The sequence below is a fragment of the Ictalurus punctatus genome, chromosome 24, assembly GCF_001660625.3.
Source record: "Ictalurus punctatus breed USDA103 chromosome 24, Coco_2.0, whole genome shotgun sequence".
In the NCBI taxonomy this organism is placed as follows: domain Eukaryota; kingdom Metazoa; phylum Chordata; class Actinopteri; order Siluriformes; family Ictaluridae; genus Ictalurus; species Ictalurus punctatus.
Genome location: NC_030439.2, coordinates 5,727,843 through 5,750,331, shown reverse-complemented (window position 1 = coordinate 5,750,331; position 22,489 = coordinate 5,727,843). Strand labels below are relative to the sequence as shown.

General features: G+C 40.7%; 4 protein-coding genes across 6 annotated transcripts in view; 1 reads left to right on the top strand and 3 right to left on the bottom strand.

The window, feature by feature from the left end:
• Positions 1-1,698: 1,698 nt before the first annotated feature.
• cdca8 (cell division cycle associated 8) lies at positions 1,699-11,259 on the bottom strand. The gene is made up of 11 exons (XM_017454484.3): positions 11,154-11,259; positions 10,746-10,846; positions 8,902-9,030; positions 8,746-8,783; positions 7,413-7,488; positions 7,246-7,310; positions 7,079-7,155; positions 5,788-5,883; positions 4,045-4,174; positions 3,798-3,884; positions 1,699-3,712 (listed from the first exon to the last, which is right to left on the bottom strand). Exons 2-11 carry the CDS (start codon positions 10,837-10,839, stop codon positions 3,677-3,679), a joined length of 828 nt encoding a protein of 275 aa, XP_017309973.1. The 5' UTR covers positions 10,840-10,846; positions 11,154-11,259; the 3' UTR covers positions 1,699-3,676.
• A 332-nt stretch (positions 11,260-11,591) lies between these two features.
• On the top strand, positions 11,592-20,701 carry c19h1orf109 (c19h1orf109 homolog (H. sapiens)). Of its 2 annotated transcripts, none has more exons than XM_017453938.3 (4): positions 11,592-12,122; positions 13,118-13,297; positions 14,092-14,210; positions 17,846-20,701. In XM_017453938.3, the coding sequence occupies exons 1-4, from the start codon at positions 11,854-11,856 to the stop codon at positions 17,872-17,874; spliced, it is 597 nt and encodes a 198-aa protein (XP_017309427.1). In that variant the 5' UTR covers positions 11,592-11,853; the 3' UTR covers positions 17,875-20,701.
• cldn35 (claudin 35) lies at positions 14,974-17,167 on the bottom strand. Its single transcript, XM_017454476.3, has one exon. The coding sequence runs from the start codon at positions 16,042-16,044 to the stop codon at positions 15,358-15,360; it is 687 nt and encodes a 228-aa protein (XP_017309965.1). The 5' UTR covers positions 16,045-17,167; the 3' UTR covers positions 14,974-15,357.
• ago4 (argonaute RISC component 4) overlaps positions 20,382-22,489 on the bottom strand; it is a 22,465-nt gene continuing 20,357 nt past the window's right edge. For both annotated transcript variants that reach the window (XM_017454752.3, XM_017454753.3), the window contains exon 18: positions 20,382-22,489. This exon is cut by the window's right edge and continues 1,181 nt beyond it. The gene's annotated coding sequence lies outside the window, so the exon portion shown is untranslated.

Genomic DNA, 22,489 nt, shown 5'->3' with positions numbered 1-22,489 from the left:
ATCATGGGGCAAAGATGAGGGATGGTCTTATTATATAAATAGGCTATGTCACAAGATCTATTTAATTATTAACCCCTGCTTGTAGCTCCAGTGCAAAACTAAACTGGCATAAGTGTACAAAGCAAAGACTCTGTGCGACAAACTTTCATTACTCACCAGTAATGTTAGCCTCAACACTCCAGGGCAAAACTGACGATGAAACCCCAGACATGTTTTGGCCGACTGGAAATTTGAGCTCCATGTTAGAACGATATTTAACAGATATCTATCAGCTAACAATAAAAATGTTTGCTCTCGATACTTTATTCTAGAAAATGTCATTTATATTATTTGTAAGCAGTATCATTTATTTGCAGCCCTACATTCTGAGGAAGTCATTTATGATACACCTCCATCAAACCGGCGAGCCAGTGAGCAAGAACATGGTGTGTGTCCACCTCATCTCTCACTCTCATTATCCACTTATTCACTCACTCGCTCATTCATTCACTTCCTCACTCCTTCATTTATTTCCTCACTCATTAATTCATTCACTCACTTCCTCACTCCTTCATTTATTTCCTCACGCACTCTCATTCACTCACTTCCTCACTCCTTCACTCACTCATCCCCTCACGCACTCCCTCACTCTCTCATTCCCTCCCTCACCCATTCACTCACTCATTCATTAATTCATTAACTCACTTCCTCACTCATTCACTCCTGACATATCCACTCACGCCCTCCCTCATCCACTCCGCTCACTTCCTCTCATTCACTCCTCACATCCACTCACGCCCTCCTTCACCCATTCACTCACTCATTCACTCAATTCCTCACTCACTCCCTCATCCACTCACACCATCCCTCACCCATTCAGTCACTCATCCACTCCCGTACTCCCTGTCACTGATTCACTCACCATCTGCTTTGATCTTTCCCATTTCAGAAACAACTGAAAACATCTATGACGTCCCGAAGTATGCGCTCAGGAAAAAGTCTGTTAATGGTAAGTGAAATCAGAGTGCATCATTTATAACTCATGATGTGTACTGTTGTGCAATTACATGTGATTTGTGATTCTCTTTGGCCCTGCAGAAGCCTCCTGTGCTAAAGAGCTACCAGAGATGTCAGGTCTCCTCCAGGACATGGTGGTGTGTTTAGGGGGAAACGCTGCAGACTGGGTCAGAGCGAATGCTCCAGAAGCCACTTGTCAATCTTAAAACCAGTTAAGACATGCATTTATTGTGATAGACTTTAGACCTCAAATTGGACTCATTCCTGTACACTTGTATATGATTAGATGCATATCTCGCATTTCATTTCTCACCATCTTCCCATCAACATCGCTCGTTTCATGTAGAATTAACTGCCATTGTTATTTCGGTTTTATGCTGAATGTTTTTCGTAATGTGCACGAGATCAGCGTGTTGTGTTAGTCATCGTGGCAAAGCAGAAACGCGTTCACCCTCTAACCCGGACACTGCCCAGAGTTTAAATCCAGACGATGCCGCAGATGTAGCTGGCTGTTTGGAAGCAGGTGAAACATGCTCCTCAGGAGCAACAGCCCAACACCACTACTTAAGAATCTGGAGCCTCTAAGATTTGAAGAGTTTGTTTTGCTGAAATTATTTAAATTGATCAGCTTTTATTTGTTGTAATAAAAAAAAAAAATTTATTAAATCTTGGCTAACCAACTGATAATCACAGCATGTGCTCACATCATGGATAAGGCTATAAAAAAAAAAAAAAAGGCGGTGGATTTTGTTGTCATTTCTTAAAGAAGTAAACAAAAGTGATAAGGCAAATCACATCAGATGCTACTACACAGAAACGTATGACCAAAGAACATCTAGAGAGCACAAATACTTGAAGCAAGTTACTTCCACACCTCTCTCTTCCAAGGAACATGTCAAACTAGCCATCAACGGCTACAGGTTTTGGCCTAGGATCAAAAGAATCTTTTAGGCTTCTCCAAATTTGTCTCAGACGACCAAATCGTGCTCAAAACTGTACAGTGTGAACCCGGCTTAATACGTGCACTGACTTCGAGCCAAACTACAAAAATAGCGCAGCCTCACTTATGATTTTAAACACACAAGAGCATCAAGTTTACATTTTAATGTATCACATGACACCTTTACACACAGGAAAAAAGGTTACTGCCCAGAGTTATTAAAATCAGAATTGTCAAAATGGCTTTTTAAAAAAAACTGTTTATGCTCAAAAAGTCCCATGACATGCCTAGATTTGATTTAATATATAAAAAAATAATCAAAATCACTGAGTCTGGACACTGAAGAGGAGAAATCCTTCATTCTGATGGTGCTGCCATGTAATCAATTCAAATGTACTTCTTGTGTGATGTCATCTTTTTTTAAATGGGGGATTTAAAATTGAGAGTTTGTTTTACTTTAGAAAGTTTCCTGTTTCCTTCACATTTGATCAGTGTAGCTGTGACTTCTTATAGCCTAAAAACCACACCGTGATGGTTTGCAGATCACAAATGCACTGCTGAGCAAACCAGATGGCCAAATCAACTTTAGTATTTAGAGGGGTTTTTTTTTTATGCCATTTATAGAGCAGGGAAAGTGGCAGCAATAACAACAACAAAGCTGGCATTTACTTTAAAATGCTGTTTATATGCTGGAATTCGTCTATACACACACACACACACACACACACACACACACACTGTTCATGTAGCTGGATGTTATCCACAAAGAGACAAGCTCGATTTAAATGTCCTACATATTTAATTATTACACGGTCCCCTCCAAAAGTATTGGAACAGCAAGGCCAATTCTATTGCTTTTGCTATACATTGAAGACATTTGGGTTTGAGATCAAAAGATACATTGAGCCCTAGGTTTCACCTGTGAAGACGGCATTTGTTGTTAAAAAGGATAAACCTACATGAAGATCAGAGAGCTACCTATGGGAGAAAAATCAAGCGATTTTGAAGCTGAGAAGAAAGGATCAAAAACAAAGGATAAACCTCTAGCAAAGTGATGGAAAGCCAAAATGTGGAGAAGGAAAGGATCTGCTCTTGATCCAAAAACATAAGCTTGGGCTTGCATGGATCCTTCTGGAACAGGTTTTAAGTTGATTAACTCATCTAGATGTAAATGTGATGAAATGAAAGCTGAAATTCTGATCTATTGTCTCATTCATCTTTTGATCTCAAACCCAAATGTCTTCAATGTATAGAGAAAACAACAGAATTGTCCGAGCTGCTCCAAAACTTTCAGAGGGGACTGAATAAGGTCGGAAAAATTCATTTAAAAGATCTAACTGTAGTGACATGTTGTCCTCTCTCTGGCAGTCACACGCAGTACTTCTGCTCCTCAAGAAAAACAGCAGAACTACAGATAAATATCATGAAAATGACATTTCAATACAAAAAACTAAATCCTCTAGAAACAGCTGGTTACTATTTTTGGATCATATTTACAAAATAAAATGCATAACTGAACAGTACACTGACCACTCTGACTAGACGTACAGTGAGAAAATGCCCATGACAATATACAACAGGTAAAAGAGATGGAATTAAAAAGAAAGAAAAAAAAAAGGCATGAGGTTAACAAATATAAAGCCGAACAACAACGATTGAAAAAGCAGAGATATAAACAAAGATTGAAAATACAGGGTGGTGTATACAAAGCTCTGAAAAAGCTGATCACGTTTCGTCTCTTCACTTTGAGGTTCCACAGAGAGCTGTGAGACGATTCTGCGCAAACAAAAGGGGAAGACGCTTGTTTTGTGTTTGTTTTATTGTGAATTGTGTAATATAACCTCACACGATGAAGGTATACCTGCAGCTGCCTGATGCTGTGAATGGCGTTCGCGTCCAGCTGACTCAGATCAACAGAATCCATCTCGCTGGCCAGCAGCTGAATGCACTGTAAACACACGAGTAGCTGCGGTCACTGTTTGGCTTCGTGCACGTACACATGATGCCACGTTCACAAGGCTTTATCTACATTTTGCTTCCCTTTCAAGAAAACACCACTTCCTGTTTCTCACGGTGGGAGTTTTACTTTACGGTGGAAAAGCACTAACCTCTCCGTTGCCCAGAGGGACATTGATGATGATATCCTCTGTGCCTCCAGCGATGGGAGAGCCATTCACAGAGATGCTGTACACCTTCTCTCTGTGACGAGGAACTCGTACTGCTGGGGTCTTGGGCAACCTTGCGAGAGCACGATAAACACACATCGTTAACAATCCAAACTTGAGTGGAGTGAAAACGCAAATCACCGATTTAATTATATCACACAAATCATGTGGCTTTTATTTTATTTTACTCTCCATTACAAGCCTTTATACCAACTGAATTCTGGCATCTGATTGGTCAGGATGTGCGCATTACTTTTCTACTGCTGCACGGCTCGGACAGCTGTTCTAGCTGAAACGTGAACAATAGGTTAATATTAATGCGCTTCTTCTATTGTTTCGATAGTAACAACTCATTCATGGGGACTCCTTAACTCTAAACCATTCAAATGTGCGACGCGTCATTCGTTAACAAGTGAAATTGTAATCAGTGGCAAATCTCTGTGGTACAAACAGAGGAACACACTCTAAAATGCAGTTATACGCAAATACTCCACTTTGTGTCGTGCCGCATCAAACCAGAAGTACAACCACGCAGTCGGGAGTGTGTTATTCCTTAATTACAACACAACACTTTTGAATTCTCCATTCTGATTGGTCAGAAGGTGTTGATTCATTTTCTATAGCAGCAGGTCTGACGGTAATTGTGGGTGCAAGGCAAATCACAGGTTTATATTGATGCTCGTCAGAATACGTCGTCGACTCTATTGTAACAGCTCATTCACAGGGACCTGTACGGCGCATACTCCATATAAATCAAGTCCAAAAATAAGCTTTTTTTTAAAAAAAAAAAAAAAAAAAAAAAATGTAAAAAGGTGCAAGAGTCAATTTTTCAGTTTAACTCCTTCCAAATAACCACGGAAAATCTGTCGAACACGATTTAAAAACAACACATTAAGCTGTGGCCTTAGAAAAAGTTTCCTAGAAAACCCGTTTGGAAAACTGACTTCCTGTCCGGAAAGCTCGTGCGTGTGTGTGTGGATCCGCCTCCTGTCGGTCATTTTATAGACTCTCTACGAAGTGCGGCGGATCTTTGGGGTTGAGATTTGTGAACGTAGGCAGGAATCATTTCAATATCGAGCCACCTAATTAATATTTCCTAATGCACCTTTAACCCTCAAACATATTGTTGCTGTGATGGAGATCCTGTAAGAAGAATTTATTTCATATTCATGGAAGGAGTCTTCAGGACAAAGAGTTTTGCACTCTCTAGTTTATCTGACAAACTCGATTTGTCTTTTTAACATCAATAGAGGGAAAGAAAAGGAAAAAAAAAAGAAGAAAGATTGGTGACAGAACGAATGTTTCTAGCTGCTATAACACAAGATAACAGGAACTAACTTGTTTTGTGGACGTACCACAACATTAACTGTAACTCTAAATGGAGTTTAAAAAGTATATACACACACACAACACCTTTTTTTTTTTTTTAATTATAATTGGCAAACTGCTGTGGTATAAACTGAATAAAACACAATGGGATGTTCGAGGAAATGATCAACCAGGGTGGTAACAGCCTGGTCACGCCACTATGTCATTAATTATTTATCCAAATAAATAAATAAATAAATAAATAAATACATGAATAAACAAACTACCACAGTAGGGAAGAAGTCCATTAAACCCAGTGTATTAAAAATAATTTAGATTAAGCCAAAAGCCAAAGGCAGTTTCCATCCTGGGAATTACCTGGAGTCAAATCGGGGTGTGATGAGTGGAGTTGGGCCTATGATGGACGAGTCCAAGAAGCTTCTGGCTGGGGTGACCAGGGGCTTCCTGGTGGATCTTAACAGACAGAGACAGGCAGAATGAATCAATAAAAACATTCCTGATTCGTTCACTTTGTGGGTAAATGCCAAATAACAAAATCAGTGTGTACTTCCTTTCTCTTTTCTACCATACAGAGAGAAAAAAGATTTTTGTTGATGAACATTTCACGTTTGAAATGAATTGAGACTCTTGAACAATACATGTACACTTGCTCATTCATGCAGTTATCCAGCTGAAGATTGGAAAACAACGTTCCCGGGTCTTTTTCCAATCTTCGGCTGTCTAGATTCTGTGAGCCAGCGCCCAGTGTAGCCTCAGAGTTCTGCTCTTGGCTGACGGTAGTAACAGTCTGAGAGGCTTTTCTGCTCACCGTTACTGTAAACAGTGGTTATTTGAGTTACCAGAACTTTCCTGTCAGCCTGAACCATTCTCTTCTGACCTCTCATCAACAAGGGGGGGGGGGGGGGGGGGGGGGGGGGTCTGGGGGGAGAATCACACTTAAGGTACGTTCACACACGCAACGATTTCATCAAGCCGCTGTACTATGAAGTCGCCAGTAATCGTTCCTACTGCTGGTTGCCATAGTAACATTTATCAGTAGGTGGCGCAACTAGCATTTGACAACAAACCAGTTTTCTTGCCACTAAAATGAAACATTCTGGAAGTAGAGCGTTTGTATATAAAAGTCGCCAGTGTATAAATGCATCGTATCCTATGAGATGAAGGAGAAGCAGCGTGAGCTCTTCACCACTGAGGTCGTCTGTCTATCTGCGGCGAAAGCGCAAGCACCGGACTGTCTGGATCCACGAAACAATTCGGACTCGCAGGCAGCATCACGGATCACGTCCGCTCTACTGTCTTCACTCCCATTGGTACACGCTCCACCGAGTCGCTCCGAATTTGCATAAAGTGAAACTTTTCTCAGCGTTGTCGCGTCGCTGGACACGCCCACATCGAGTCTCCAACGCTCGCCATCGCTCGTGTCGCCAGCTCTCGTTGAAAATGAACGATCTCCGGTCACTTTGCTGTGAACGTACCTTAATCCTCAGTTCTGATGTGAAACTGAATGATCTGTATTCTGCACGATGTCATGCATTCTGCTGCCCTTACATGATTGGATAATCCCATGAATGTTCAGGTATACAGGTGTTCCTAATAAAGTGACTGGTGAATGCACGGATAAATAAATAACTTGAACGACATAACTTACTTTCTAATTGTGCCGTTCTGCTTGCTCACAGAGAGCGCTTTGGCCTTCTTGGTAGTCGATGGTGCTTTCTTTCTTCCCTGTTGTAAGCAGCAAAATGGAAGATATTTTGTAGCGAAGAGGGTAAGAGTAGCGAAGACGGTAAGAGGGGTAGAATCAATAACGTTTACCTTTCTGCTTGTAGACTTGAGCACCGAATTCGCTTCATCCTCAGACTTTTCACTATTCTTTGAATCTACAAATACGGACAAAAATCTGATATGATTCATATCAGGATACAAATAGCAAAAACAGCAGAGGTTGGAGGGAGAGAAAAAAAAATTAAAAAGACCGTCACCTTTTTTGGTAGATTTGGGAGGGATTGTATGATCCTGAGCGATGGCGAGCTCCACCTGAGCAGCTTCCTCCTTTTGCTGCATTAGACCAATGAAAATAATTGAAAGAAAGTACAATTAGAAGTTGATCAATGTTGTAAAACTTTTTTTGGGCCACTGACCCCAGGATCAAGGCTCAAAATTCTCATGACCCATGCACTGGTTTGGTAAATAGAAATGTGCAGATATTCGTAAATAATAATAAATAATATCATTTAACGTAAAGTTCATTCATCCAGAGATTCAAATGGTCACTTCTAGCCTCTGTGAGCGAACTTTCATCAAGTTTATCAAGTTTTCATTTTAAGCAACATCAGTGCGCACACACACTGCAATATAGAACACGGATATTGTATTTTGTAGTGTTTCTAGCTAGTAGCCATGACTGCACCAATCAAAACACACACACATACATATATACATACATACACACACACACACACACACACATATATAAAGTCTCCTCTGAAAGTATTGGAACAGCCAGGCCAATTCTACTGTTTTCGCTATGCATTGAAGACCAGAACCTCAGCTTTCATTTCCTGATCTTTACATCTATTAAACAACGGCACCTTTAGTTCGAACGCACCCACTGTTTTTTTTTTTCTTTCAAGTGATCAAAAATATTGGAACACGACTGTTTCTCGTTGCCCAGGTGTGTTGCCCTGTTCGATTGCTTGTTTAAAGAATGAACAGCTCTGAATGTCTACTCTTGATTTAAGGTTTAGGCTTCACCGGTGAACACACCTTATTGGTTGGTTTATCGTTTAAAAAAAAGATAAACCAATATGAAGACCAGAGAGCAGTTATGAGCTGGTGCCATGTTTTGAGTTGTTTAACACGTTTGTAAACATGAGGAAACGAAAGCTGGAATTCTGATCTGTCGTCTCGTTCATCTTTTGATCTCAAACTGAAATTCTTCGAAAGAATTCAGCGGGAAAAAAACGACAGAATTGGCCTTGCCGTTCCGACACTTTCGAAGGGGACCGTGTTTTAAATCGCCGCTGTGTCCGGTGTAAAGGTTTGATTTGATTAACGTGAGAGCGTGTTGGATGACGTGCCATTGTGGTTTGGTGTAAAATGTGCTTAAGAGGAGCTCAGAATGAAATAAAGGCTAACAAAATTGTAATCATAATAATAATAATAATAATAATCTGACAGTTATAATTATTAAATATGACATGAATCAAGTTCATATGCATAGAAGTACATTATGAGTAACAGGTTGGTATAAACCTACGACCCCATCCCCACCTCAGACTGAGAACCTTACAGCTACACGTAAAGCAGACTTACCTTTGATTCATCCACTGGTGTTTCTGGCTTTTCAGACTCTAATAATCAGACGGAGGAAACATTTTCATTACTCCTGTAACACGTTCATGCAGCACACGCAGTAAATTGTATAAGCAAGCAGGTGGTGAAACGAACAGCAGGACATTAGACACGTACCATAATACTGAATCCAGCTCATCTGTCGCACTGCCACGGGAAGCTTGATCAGAGTCATGTTGTACAGGTTGTCTGCGTCTTTTAGAAGGTTATTGGTCTTCTCATTCAACCTCTTAACAATTGTATTTACTGCGCAGGGGAATAATAATAAAAAAAAAGTTTTGGCACTGAAGGACAACCGTTACCAAAGACACCTGGGGCTTTCATAAGAATATCAAGCAGGATAGACTAAACTAACAATTAGTCTTCAGTGTCTCACTACAGAAACCACGCTACTTTAAAGCCACCTTTAAACCAGCATCACGTCTATAGTACTTAACGTCATCCTCTTCATCGACATATTCTCATTGACCTCAGCGATTCTCAGAGATGAGGCACACCGAAACATTAACTTGCATATTAATGTTTATATTTTATTTTGTAATAAAATTTCAGTTTACTCCCCCCCCCCATGATCTGTTTTCATGTTAGTTATAAGATTCTTACATTAGTAGTAGCAATGAGATTTATTTAAAAAATAAATAAATACATTTTTAAGCGATGCAGCAGCACTTTAGTCCTTTAATCTGTCCAGTTCTCTCACCTCCTCATCTGTACGCTCTGCACAAACCCAAACAGTCCCAAATTTTCTACGTTAATGCTAATACCACAACGACGACATTCACGCCGGTCATCTCATAGATCACCATAGAAACCGTTTGTGTGCTTGTTTCCCCCCGTTCAGAAAACTAGCGGAATCTGTGAAATTGCAATAACATGTAATTGTTTTGCACACGCTTTCACAGTGATGTTTGTTGATAAATGAGACCTTTTAGCTGTACTCATGTTCAACGCACGCGAATCGAAGAGGGCTTTGACCGAAAGTGCGTTGTGATGACGTCACATGACGAAAAATTTCTAAATCCTCTGAATATTGCGGAGTTTGATTGATTGTGTTCATTTCTGCCATCGAAAAAAATTGTGAAATCCTGGAGGGACTGGTTGTACCAGTCGAGTCTAACTTTTGCTGTCTCATATGTTGGATTTTTCATTATTATGACATTGACCATCACTGAAAAAAATAATGGGTGAGAAAGAAGGTCTTGCTCTTTTCTTTTAGGATCTAATAGCAAAGCCTGTCGGTATCACCTATGTTTGAGAGCATTCAAGATCCCCCACCGTGATAGGAATGTCAGTGAGACACACAATCCTAACTTCTCACTAGAATAATGAAATTACAGCATTAACCAACAGATTAGCACCAGATCGCTGAAAACATCACAAATATTTCAATATTAATTGCTTCATGTGTTCACAATGGGCATTTTCTTTAATAGATGGGAACAGGAGGCTGACAAAAAGTGTAAATACAAGGATGATTTCTCTAACCATCCATTGTCTGTACGACTTATACTACACAGGATTGCAGGGAGCCTACCCCAGGGAACTCTGGGCACAATACGTAGGACACCCTGGGCGGGGTGCCAATGCATCACAGGACACACACACTATGGACAATCTAGAAATCAGCCTACAGTGGATGTCTTTGGACTGGGGAAGGAAACCAGAGTACCTGAAGGAAACCCATAAAGCACATGCACACTTTATGGGCAGGATTCGAACCCCCAACCCTCAAGGCGCGAGGCAAACACGCTGGAAATATATAGTATATTATATGTTGAATGTTGGGCCCTTTCATTACTCAGTATACACGTGTACATAGGAATAATAAAAGTGGATTTAAAATGAAAGAAGAGGGAAAGGGTATTATGGACATCCTTACATGGCATTTGCACTTGATGACATGATAAAAGTGTTAGATGAGGGACAGAAAGAAGGAAGGGGGTGTAAATGAACTCACTCACCTTCATCATCAAAGTCGAGAAGAAAAGCTTCCAGTTTAGGCATCTTGGGGTTCTTCTTGTTCTTAGCATTAGTGGCTCTTTTCCTGGGCGCCATTTTGTTCCTGGAAGGAAAACACAGATATGTTACAGATAGCTCGCTCGAATGCCTTTCGAGTTTTCGCGTCACACATCCTATTTAGATATGAATATTATATATATTTTTAAAACCAAGAATCATAAACATTCCTGCAGAATTCAGCTCCGGACCAAATGATCAGTCTAACGTTACTGTGATTAACCCAATCCGTTCTGTTGTATTCCGGCTGTAGGAAAGTAACTCTACATTTTCAAAAACAATGTCGAGCAATAATACAGTCCATAGTAACGGGAAACCACTTCTCTTACATTATTATAGTTTTTTCCCATTACCTGTTGAAGTTTATTTACTCTTTTTAAATTCAGTTTACTGTTGCTTTCCAAGGTAACCCCAACACTACAGGCAAGAAGGTTTTCAAATTCAGTCGCTGAACTATGTCGACCAATAAGCGACCCGCTTTTGTGTTACGTCATGCATCCGGTCCGTTGAAAAAAGGAATCGGTTCTTCGAATCCAGGCATTAAGAGTCGAGCCGAACAGATAACTAAACTGACAGATTTGTTTCCACGAACTTAAAATTTGCGCTTTTAAAATCCCAGTTTATCTGGAGCGCTTATGTAAAACGTTAGCTCTGTTTTAAAGTTTTTTGTGAACGACATTGTGTGATAATTGACTCTCGAAATTGACTCAACTGAATCAGAATCGTCTAGGCAGTTTGATTCTGATTCAGACACTGGTTCCTACGGCCAAGACAGAAAGACCAATCACAGCAGAGCTTATTGCAATACGCTCTAGATGTCTGGTTTGGATTGATGGGTTCTGTGGCGTACGGTGTAATAACAGGAAGTATCACATGGGCCCACACGTGTATGTAAAGAATGTTTATAAAGGTAGTGAATTATAGATATTCGAGCTTTTATATAATGTAGTTCATTTGCATTTACACGGGGGATAGTTAGTGAGCCAAACTTGATGATCAGGGTGGTATCCATCCGTTTAATCAGTCGTTAGTTTTAGCCGAGTGTGTGTGGTCATGTCTCAGCCAGCACTATTGCAGTTTCACCAAGAGCTCAGAAAATGCTTTCAGAGTTTAAAGGCGAATCAAACTGTTTGGAATGGAGTGCTTGAGGAATGTACACCTTTGCTGAGTTCCTTGGGGAACCTGGCAGAACAGCTGAGGGCGCTGAAGAGCGTTGAAATTGCAAACACTCCACTCAGTACTTTTCCAAACCTTCCAGAGCGCCTTCAGCACAAACTGCTCAATGCTGTAGACACAGTCCTGGGGGAATTAAGTGAGAAAGTGTGAGTTGTCTTTCTTTAAATGTATAGCAAATTTTATATATATTACGGCTGCAACTAACGATTATTTTCATGGTCGATTAGTTGGCCGATTATTTTTCGATTAATGGGGGGGGGGGGGGGGGGTGTCAGGTTAGTGAAAAATTAATGTGTTCCATTTGAGATGATATTATATTTCTAAAATTCATACATTAGACCAGTGGTTCTCAACCTTTTGTGAGCTTTGGACCCCTGGCATATTTCGAACAATCCACAATGACCCCCTCACTCCACAACAATTATAGGCTATATATTAAACAGTCATTTCTATATGTGTTGTTTTAATTTAGTAATATTTAACATTAATAATATTAACATTAAAATTGAATCAAAACATTTCAAGATTTTATTTTTTACATTTGATTGTTGGTGTGACATTTAATTTGACTCTCTGAACGATCTTTTGTTTATTTTATCCATTAATGCAACACTTGTCTACCCCGCAAATTATCATTTCACTTGTAAATAAATTTTGAATAAATCCATCAATGGACAATCGTCAGCTCAGCTAATGTGATATTTGCGAATAACCAAACTGATTAATTTTAAAACGTCTCATTTGAATACATTTTGATACATTTAACAAAAAATATGTATATATATTATATTATTTAAACATTTTAAAACCTTTCCTATTGACCCCCTGCCATTACACCACTGACCATTAGGGGTCGGCGGAGTCCCCCCCTTGAGAAACACTGCACTAGAGGGTAGTGCATAATGTACAGTTCGTCATTTGGGACGCAACTTTAGTATTTACTCTCCGAAGCGTATTTTTGGAACAGAAATAACGTAGGGAGTAAATGTGCTGCGCGCAGACCAGCTAATCCATAATGAGATTCGTTGACAACGATTTTAATAGATTATTATCGATTTTATCGATTAGTTGTTGCAGCTCATATATATACACACACACACATTGTACTCACCTTGAAAGCCTGGTTTGTTGTTTTTCACAGGAATGCTCTTGATTTGATGCGAGCTTCAGTCTGTAAGCAGGTGGCTGCTGTTTTCCAGATGTATGAACAAAACTCTGAGCTACTTCCTATTAGCACATGTGTGGCCAGATGTGCTCTCTCGCCCTCTATCGCCGACATGCTGGAGTGGCTACAGGACACGGAACGCTACTATCGGATGCAGTATCCCAGATCTGACACTCTTGTTTACTCATGTTTCCTCCAGCTCTTTACTTTCTACAGGGTGCTGCACAGTCAGTACAAGTTGCACATCAAATCCATAGCAATTAGAAAACACTCACAGAGATTCGAACCCCTGATCACGGAGGTGCGAGGCAAACGTGCTAACCACTAAGTCACCGAACCCCCGAATAGTTGGATTATGTTCATAAACTAAATTTTACCAAGGAATATATTTGACAGTTAAAGGAATTTAAAAAGTAATATAAAGTATTAGTGCTCCACGGTCCCAGGTTTGATCCTGAGCTCAGGTTACTGTCCATGTGAATTTTCTCCCCATATTCTCTTTGTGTCCATGTCGGTTTCTTCCAGGTTGTCTAGTTTCCTTCCAAAAAAAACATGCCAGTAAGTGGATTGGCTAAAATAAATGTCCTGTAGGTGTGAATGAGTGTGTGTGTGTGTGTGTGTGTGTGTTTTCATGGTGCCCTGGCGTTCCATCCAGAGTGTACTCCTGCCTCACTACGACCCTGACCGGGATAAGCAGTTACTGAAAGTGAGTGAGTTAAAGGGGTCCCTTGTTGCAAAAAGTTTGACCCCTGGTTTAAAGCATCCAATCAGGTCTCCAAGCCACCTGCCTATTTATCATATCTGGATTAATATAGTTACGCAATATCACTATTATCAATACTGAATTTCAATTACATCCATATTTCAAATTTACACACTGTATAGTCCTGGATGAATCGGGGTTGTATTAGGTATGAAGCCTATGTAGTGGTCCTTAGCTTTGTGTTCAGATGCATCCAGAGGAAGAACCTGTTACAGCTACTGAAGCCGGATGATCTTACACTCCTCGAGACAGCACCAAAGAGATGGACATCTTTAGATTCGCCTAGAGGAGAGGACAGAATTTCAGGTAATCCATCCCTGCCGAATGGCCACTCTAATCGTGTTTGTTCAGTTAATTGTTTACATTGTATTGTACATAAGGGAATCTTTTAACGCGTAATATATTGTTCTCATTATTGTTATTATTTCTGTTTTGTTGTCGTCGTTGTTTTAGACGCACTCTTTCAAGTGTCCTTCTTCATGGCATCTGATTAAGCAATGCCTCGATGTGCGGATTTCTGGACGTGCTCTCATCGTATTTAATGTCCCGATTGGAAGAAATATATTCCAGCGTCACTCTGCGCTATAATAACCAGATGGAAACTCCGTAACCCAAGTTGTGAAGTTAAACGTCTGGCTCTTATCCTCTCGGATTACAACCGCTGCCTGAACTTGCTTTTGGTAGTTTACGGGAATTGAATCGTAGTTTGTTCCTGCGAAGAACTCCCAACAGGAGCATCACGGCATCCTCAATCAATTCTGTTTTTATAGACTCACACAGGATCACTCTTTTATTATTATTTCTACAGCTGTAGTGATTTTAATCAAATACTCGTTTGGTTTGATGCTGCAGACTTCCCATCACATGTATACTTATTAACACACACTGTTCAGTGTATTCAGTAATGAATGAATATATAATCACTTCAATCAGAGAAAGCATGGTTACACCAACTGATTTGGTTGCTTTATTTATCATAGAACGTGCGTGCATCGGGGTTTTGTTTACTTCTTGTATGAGGTGCTCAGGAATGAGGGGGATAAAAATCACATTTCATAGTAGTTCCAAACCATTTTAATTATATTTTCGAAGCACACATTTCACATGAACACTGGAATCATTTAAAAAAAATTAGGACAAAATGTAGGAGTCTTCCTTTAGAAACTTCCAACAGGGTAAACTTAACATTTCAATCATTAATAAATCAGAGAAAAAAATACTTAGAAATACTGTAGTGCAGTTATCACTGTACACCCCTGTGAGAGCATCATAGTAGTGAAAAGTAGAAAAACAGTACAAATATTTAACGCTACCTCTAAAAAGACACAACGCTACAGGGCCATCTCTCCAAACTTAGAGCTTCCACTGTGTGTATTTCACATAACTGACCCTCTTGTACCCCGCTATAATCTCCATTCAAGTCTTATGGAAATCCCACTGCTTGCCTTGCACCTTAGACATACTCCTTAAGGGGCACGCTGTTGGTGCTGATGGGTTTCGGGGGATCCAGTGGGGACGGCCTGGAATTAGCAAAGCTGCGGCCCATGTAGCCACGTCTGTAGTGTCCTTTCTCGATGTAGGAGCAGGTGGTGCTCAGGACAATGCCGCTGATGATGAGAATGACAGCGGCCGCCCAGCCCAGATAGATGGCCTGGCCCAACTCGCGCTTCCTCTGGACGGGAACATTGGGGTTATAGAAGTCCTGCACAACTGTGTTGGCTGTCCAGGACACGGGGATGAGCACACACAGGCCTGTTAGGATGAAGAGCACCCCGCCGGACAGCGCTATGCCAGCCTTGGCATGGCGATCATCCCCGGCGCAAGTGGTGCACTTCATTCCGCAACAGGACACCGTGCAGGACAGCCAGCCCAGGAAGATGGCCACACACATGAGAGCGCGGGCCGCCTGGATGTCTGGCGGCAGCGCCAGCAACGAGTCATAAGTCTTGCATTGCATGTGCCCAGTGGTCTGGTAGATGCAGTTCATCCAGATGCCCTGCCACACGATCTCCGAAGTGAGGATGTTGGGCCCGATGAAGGCCGTGACCTTCCACTGGGGCAGCGCAGTCACGGCGATAGCCATGACCCAGCCGGTAACGGCGCAGGTGAAGCTGATCAGCTGCATACCCGTATTCACCATGATGCTACTGTCTCTGTACCACCCGTCGGGCCACAACCGGGACGACACTTTTTCTCCTGCTGCAGATCCAGCTAGGGCTACTTGTCTGATTTCCTCTTCACTTCCTCCACCAACTGCTCGTCAGGTTAGACTTTCTGTCTGCCCTGTTCGTTTCTCTTCAGGAAGCTCCTTTCTCGAAGATATCTTCAGACGAGTTATGTCCAAGCCTCACAACGCAACTTTTCATATGCTTTTCCTCCGCTTGTATTCTCCTTCACTTCTTTACCATGCCAGCTTTCTTTGATGTAATGAATTATTAAGAAGCAGACCAGTGCTATTGTTTGTCACGAGTCAGCCGTAGAGAACTCGTTCAACAACGTGCCTGGAGAACCAGAAGAAAAGTTTTTTATCACTATAAGGAGCAAGGATTCTTTTCCCCCCTTGCATGTGAGAGAGAGAGAGAGAGGAATTAAAAGAAGATCCAACTTGTCACCAGAACAATATTGCTCTCCTGGTTTGGTGTTGCGTTACTCAGCTGGGTCAGGTAGATTCAATTTGATACGATGAACTACGACTGAAGATGGATTTCATCCAAGTGACCATCTAATATCCTTAAAAACTACAAGCAATAAAAGAATCCAAGACTGAAGTCAATAATGAGTAAATACAATGTCCGCGAACATCACAATCAGGAGGTCCCACCGTTAAATGTTGAAATTTTGCTGTCTCTTGAGACGGCTCAGACATGCAGGTGTGGAGAAGTGGATGACGTCTGTCCGGTCTCCCAGGCTGTTGAGAGGATCCCCTTGTGTGCTGAAGAGTATTGTCAATAGAAGCAGGAATACGCAGCCAGGACGCTGAACTTCAGGCCACTTGAAGACGGACAAAGACTAGAAGCTGCTCTTCTGAACAATAAAATGGCGCCGATTTAACTGTCGGTCCGTCAGTGATGTGATCGTCTACTGAACAACCTTAAAGGTGTCCGGGGTGCCAGTTGCTGCCATCTCTGGAAAACAGAAAGCACTCGCCAGTACCACCCTGTTCTTCAGAAACAAATGTGAGGAGAGCCAGTGAGAGGAAGCGAAACAAGAGAGGGAGGGTGAGCACATGATCTATACATGGATCAGTTAGCACAAAAGCAATCAAGGGGCCATAAAAATAATAAAAGTTCAATTGTGTGTGTGTGGTTTTTTTCTTCCAAAATCACTTTTTAAAAATGAGACATCACTCTTTTTTTTTTTTTTTTAAGTCGTTAAAAAAAATGGCAGAAATTGCTTATAATCGTCGTTGGTGAATGTTTTTGTAAGATATCAGGGATGACGATGTGACCTGTAAAATACAAGATAATAAAACAAGCAATCTCTAGGAACTTTTATTTATTTATTTGTTTGTTTTTAGGGAAAAGTGTGTATTGTTATCATTTATTTTCATTTAAACCCAAGTGTTTCCAAAACATGTGCTTTAAGCTCCGCCTATATAAATGGGTTTAAAGGGTTTTTCTTTAGATTATAAACACTTAACACATTATTGATCTGCCACTGTGATCACTGTAATTTTTTATTTATTTATTTTTATTAAAGTGCAAATCATTCAAAAACAAATGATAAAATACAAATCTGTACAAAAACAATGCATTTCTATAGGTCATTTTCTTGTTGCTATTGCCACCATTTCGAATCAAGTCTTTGGCTTTTTTTCCCCCCAACTCAATTGTGTGCTCTCGGTTTTCTACGTGTAAATATCAGTGTCTCAGTTAATGAATAAAATATCAAGGATACAAGATCCCTGGTTCAAGTTTCCTCTTTTTTTTTTTTTCATACAGACCCCTCTCCTTGGCAACAGTGGCCATGACAACAGGACAGGAATTGAAATGAGCGGGGAGGATCAGGTGCAGGTGGGGGAGACACAAAGGACGGCAAGGACAGAACGATGGCCGGGACAGCGAGAGAGCGCTTATACGTGCTTCCTTTGAGAATCCACACGCAAAAGGGCAGTACGTAGGGAAACGTGGCTTATTTAAACTGTTCATTCACCTGCACCGAACGAGAGAATCAAGTTACAGGTGATTCCAGACATATTTTCATGATTACATATTTAATGACCCGGAAAAACCTTTGATTGATATGAAGGAGGGTTCGAATGATTCCACAAACCATTGAGCCCGTGTTACTCTCATGAGACTGGTATAAATTGTGCAGCTTTTCAATGTAAAATCAGATTCAGAATGAATAACGGTCCATTTGATGCTTAACACATCTTATACATGAGTTGGAGTGTTTTCATGTTTACCAGCATGTTGTGGTAAATCCTCGATCAGGCACAACCCTGTGCACTGGGGAGATGAATCCTCACCTATTCGTTCTAGATTAGCAGAAAAATGCGACCTGCATCCTTCAAGATGGAGGACTCAATAATACAGTACAGACTCTGGGAGTGCATATCATATTGTATCGCAGGGGGACGACGACAGTGGCTTAGCCGTTAGAACATTCGCCTCGTATTTCCAGGGTTAGGGGTTCAAATCCCACCTCTCGTTTAGGTCACCTGTGCATCCTCCCCAGGTCCAAAGACATGTAGGCTGATTAACATTTGTCCGTATTGTGCGATTGTGCCCTGTGATTGATCGGCACACCATCCAGGCCTTGTGCCACAAGTAGTTGTGCCCTCCAGGCTCCCCTGGAGCAGCATGGAAGATGGATGGATGGATCGTGTTGCATGATTTTAAGCTAATCTTGATCTTGGGACTCTTTCCTGACCACACTATGTAATGATAGACAGAGGACTTTATCGGTCATAGTTGTTACTCTTTACGTGAAAAATGTTTACGCATTTGTTGTTAGTTTAGTGATCTTCTGCTATGCCTGCCTTCTTAGCTGTGTATACTGTATCTCCTGATCACATAGGACAAACAATTTTGGACATTAAAAAAAACAACCTGAATGCTATGTGATACAATTCACACAAACAACAACGACGACGACGACGATCTTATTTGTGGTAGCGTTTTTGAGATTTCATAAATCAGGGTTGCTGTAGCCTTCTTGTACATGAAAAGTACAAGGATAATGTCTAAATTTGAGAATTAAGGGCAGATTCAGAGAGAGGGGGTGTGTTGTGTATTAGGCATGGTATTTACATTATGTACAGTATATTGCATATTAATAGTTTTACCCAATAAATACAACATTAAAAGGTAGTGTAGTATTTCCTGTTGTAATATTATCGGCAAATGTTTTCGGCACGGTAATAAAACAGCAGGAACTGGTTTTTCCCTTGGGGATGTTCTCATATAGGTTTAGGAAAGTAAGAGCCTTTAACAGTTCTTTGGCGTTACTTCTAGAGGAACCCGGTTCTATGTTTACTGGACCAATAGAAAACTTAATTAGCTAATAATAATAATAATAATAAAATCATCATCATCATCATCATCATCATACCTAGCCTTGAAGAACAGAACTTCAATCATGATGCAGTCGCTTCCATTTCCTGTCGAAAATGTAACCGTGTTAAATTAGTGTATTCAGTAGGGTTTAAAAAGTAACAGTCAAGAACATGTGGTTTTCATGTGCTGTTAAATCCTGAAGCCATCCCTCTCTTTATGGGCGTCCTTGACACATACACTACATGGCCAAAAGTTTGTGGACACCTCATATCCCGATTTATTCCCCCTTTGCTGTTATAATGCGCTTTACTCTTCTGAGAAGGGTTTCCACTAGATTGTGGAGCGTGGCTGTGGGGATGCGTGATCATTCATCTACAAGAGCGTTAGTGAGATCAGGCGCTGATAGGTGAGGAGGTCTGGGGTGCAGTCGGTGTTGCAAGTTCATCCCAAAAGGTGTTCATTGGGGTTGAGGTCAGGGCTCTGTGCAGGACACTCGAGTTCTTCCAGTACAAGCTCGCTTTGTGCACAGGAGCATCATCATGCTGAAACGGGTTCGAGCCTCTTCGTTCCAGTGAAGGGAAATTATACTGCTACATCAGTTTAAAAAAAACACACCACACCATTCTATACAAGTGTGTGCTTCCAACTTTGTGGCAACAGTTTGGAGAAGAACCACATATGAGTGTGATGGTCAGATGCACACACAACTTTTTTCCATAAAGTGCATCTTCATCCTAGAAACAGACCTGGATATCTTGGTGGTTCTTAAGTCAAACTATTATGGAATTTGACCAGTAAATTGGCTGCAATTTCTATACATTTACCTAAAGAGACTTCATATCCTCAATACTGCAGTTTAGATTAATCTTCATTTTCTTAATTAACATCGAATGGGTTTTTAAGTTCATCGTTCCAGAAACTATGCACAGGCAAACCAGCATTCGTATCAATAAGAAATAAGGACCAACAGAAGAGATATAGGCGTAAAATACCAGTTTATTACTTTGCACAATAACACGAATAGTCCCTGCAGGCTAAATAAAATTTAAAAAAAATTAAAAAAAAAAAAAATTCAACAACAAAAAAAAAAAAAAAAGGAAGAGGGGATTATTATTATTTTTTTAAAAACGTCAAATAGCAATACACCAAATGATGTGGCACCCTAACAGGAGGCCAGAGGAAGCCCCAGCAGGTCAACAAGAGCGCCCTCTATTGCTACTAGACAGGTCACACAGCTCAAAACATTAAAATACAGCACAAAAGCTACACGCACAAAAAAAAAAAAAAGGAAAAGAAGAGAAATAAATTACAATACACTTTTGTCCAATAACAAATCTTTATATATCAAAGAGGAGATTTTAAAAAAAATCATGCTCTCTTAAAATCAGGGAAGTAGTGAGAAACCATGGGTCAAAAGGTTAAAAAGAGGTAATTCTTGTGTAATCCTGGAGTGTCTGGATGCGGCGAGTGTGAGCGTCATCAACAGGGCACCACAGGACTGCACAGCGCAACAGGGCCTGAGCTGAGCAGTCGTGTGGCATACTGTTAACCATTGGAGGGGGTGACATGCCGGTCTTGGTGCTCCCCAATTGAAAGAAAAATAAAAGAAAAAAAACAAAACAAAAAATGTACCTCGTTTGAGTTGGAGTTTTGTCAAGACTGGCCTCGGCACTCCCTCGCAGCATCCAGACCGACCCGCAGGACTTACTGACGTCGGAGACGGAATTTTCAAATCTTGTCAAAAAGAGACTGGTCAATATTGCTACGCTAAAAACAAGCAGTCTCAATTAATTCATACACCTTTACAGAAGTTTTTTTTTTTTTTTTTTTTCCTTTTTCTGAGACAATAAATATTCTGTAAGAGATTTAGGACAATACTCTGGCATGCAAGCAAGCAAAGTCTAAAATGTATAGCTTTCCATAGAGCCTAAAAGAGCTAGTCCACCAAATGCACATTCCCACTGATTGACACAAGCAATAAAAAAACAAACAAACAACAAAACACAAAACAAAAAAAGAAAGCCCAACAGAAACACACATGCCTATGGGCAACCATACCAACAGCCACATCAATGAGAAGAATTATAGCTTTATCGCTGTTCATCATTTGAAGTATATTGCTGTGCCATAATATGAAATTGGAATCGTCATTTTACCGGTTAGCCATTTAACATCCTGCTTAACGAGGCACAACTGTTCTGCCAAATACGGTACACTATGGGATCAACGTTAGAAAAAAGTCTGCGTAGAAGTACAACACCTTAATCCGGCTTATTGCGAGTGATGCCATCGCCCCGTCGTTCTCAACAGGCCACGAGTCACGTCCTAAAACAGGCAAGCGCTCAAACTCATTCATAGCAAACCTGTGGCTTTATAGTTGGTTTATTACAAAAGGGTTTTTGATGAGCTACCCACCTGACGAGACGCATACAGAGGCCTGACGACACGCAACCCGGGACGCGGCTTGCCATCATCCAACCACACTAAATCGGGTATTGTTCAAATCAAATCAAAAAGGCAGTGCTTATGCTTGTGTCACTTAGCAAATAATACAATGCTCGCATTTTTCCATCTCGAAAGAAAGGGAACCCCCCCCAAAAAAAAAAAAAACTCACGCACAACAGCGAGAAAAACACGTAAGTGTAAAATTCAAATGATGGCCAAGTATTTAAAAACGCCTCGAACTATCCCCCTGAGCCCTGATTGTCATTCATCCTTCCTTGTCTAAACAGTTTCCCCAACAAGCCACTCTCTGACACACAGGGACAGAAAGAAGCTCAAAATCTTTGCCATGATAAGTCATTACTTCCAATACATCAAGTCATAAATGATAATCACCTGAAACCAAAAAAAAGGAACACCAAACAAAAGCGCTTTGGGCCCCACAACCATAAACAGAATGCTACAACGTGTTCAGCTTCGAAACCGAATTCGCCCGACACCAACGAAACGACTCCTGGATAAATTCTTTATGCGACTGAGATTCTGACGGTCCGATATACAGAACAGCAACATTACAACAGTAACAACGACATTGACTTCATACACTAAACAGTTAAGATAACCACAAAAAAGGTTTTATAT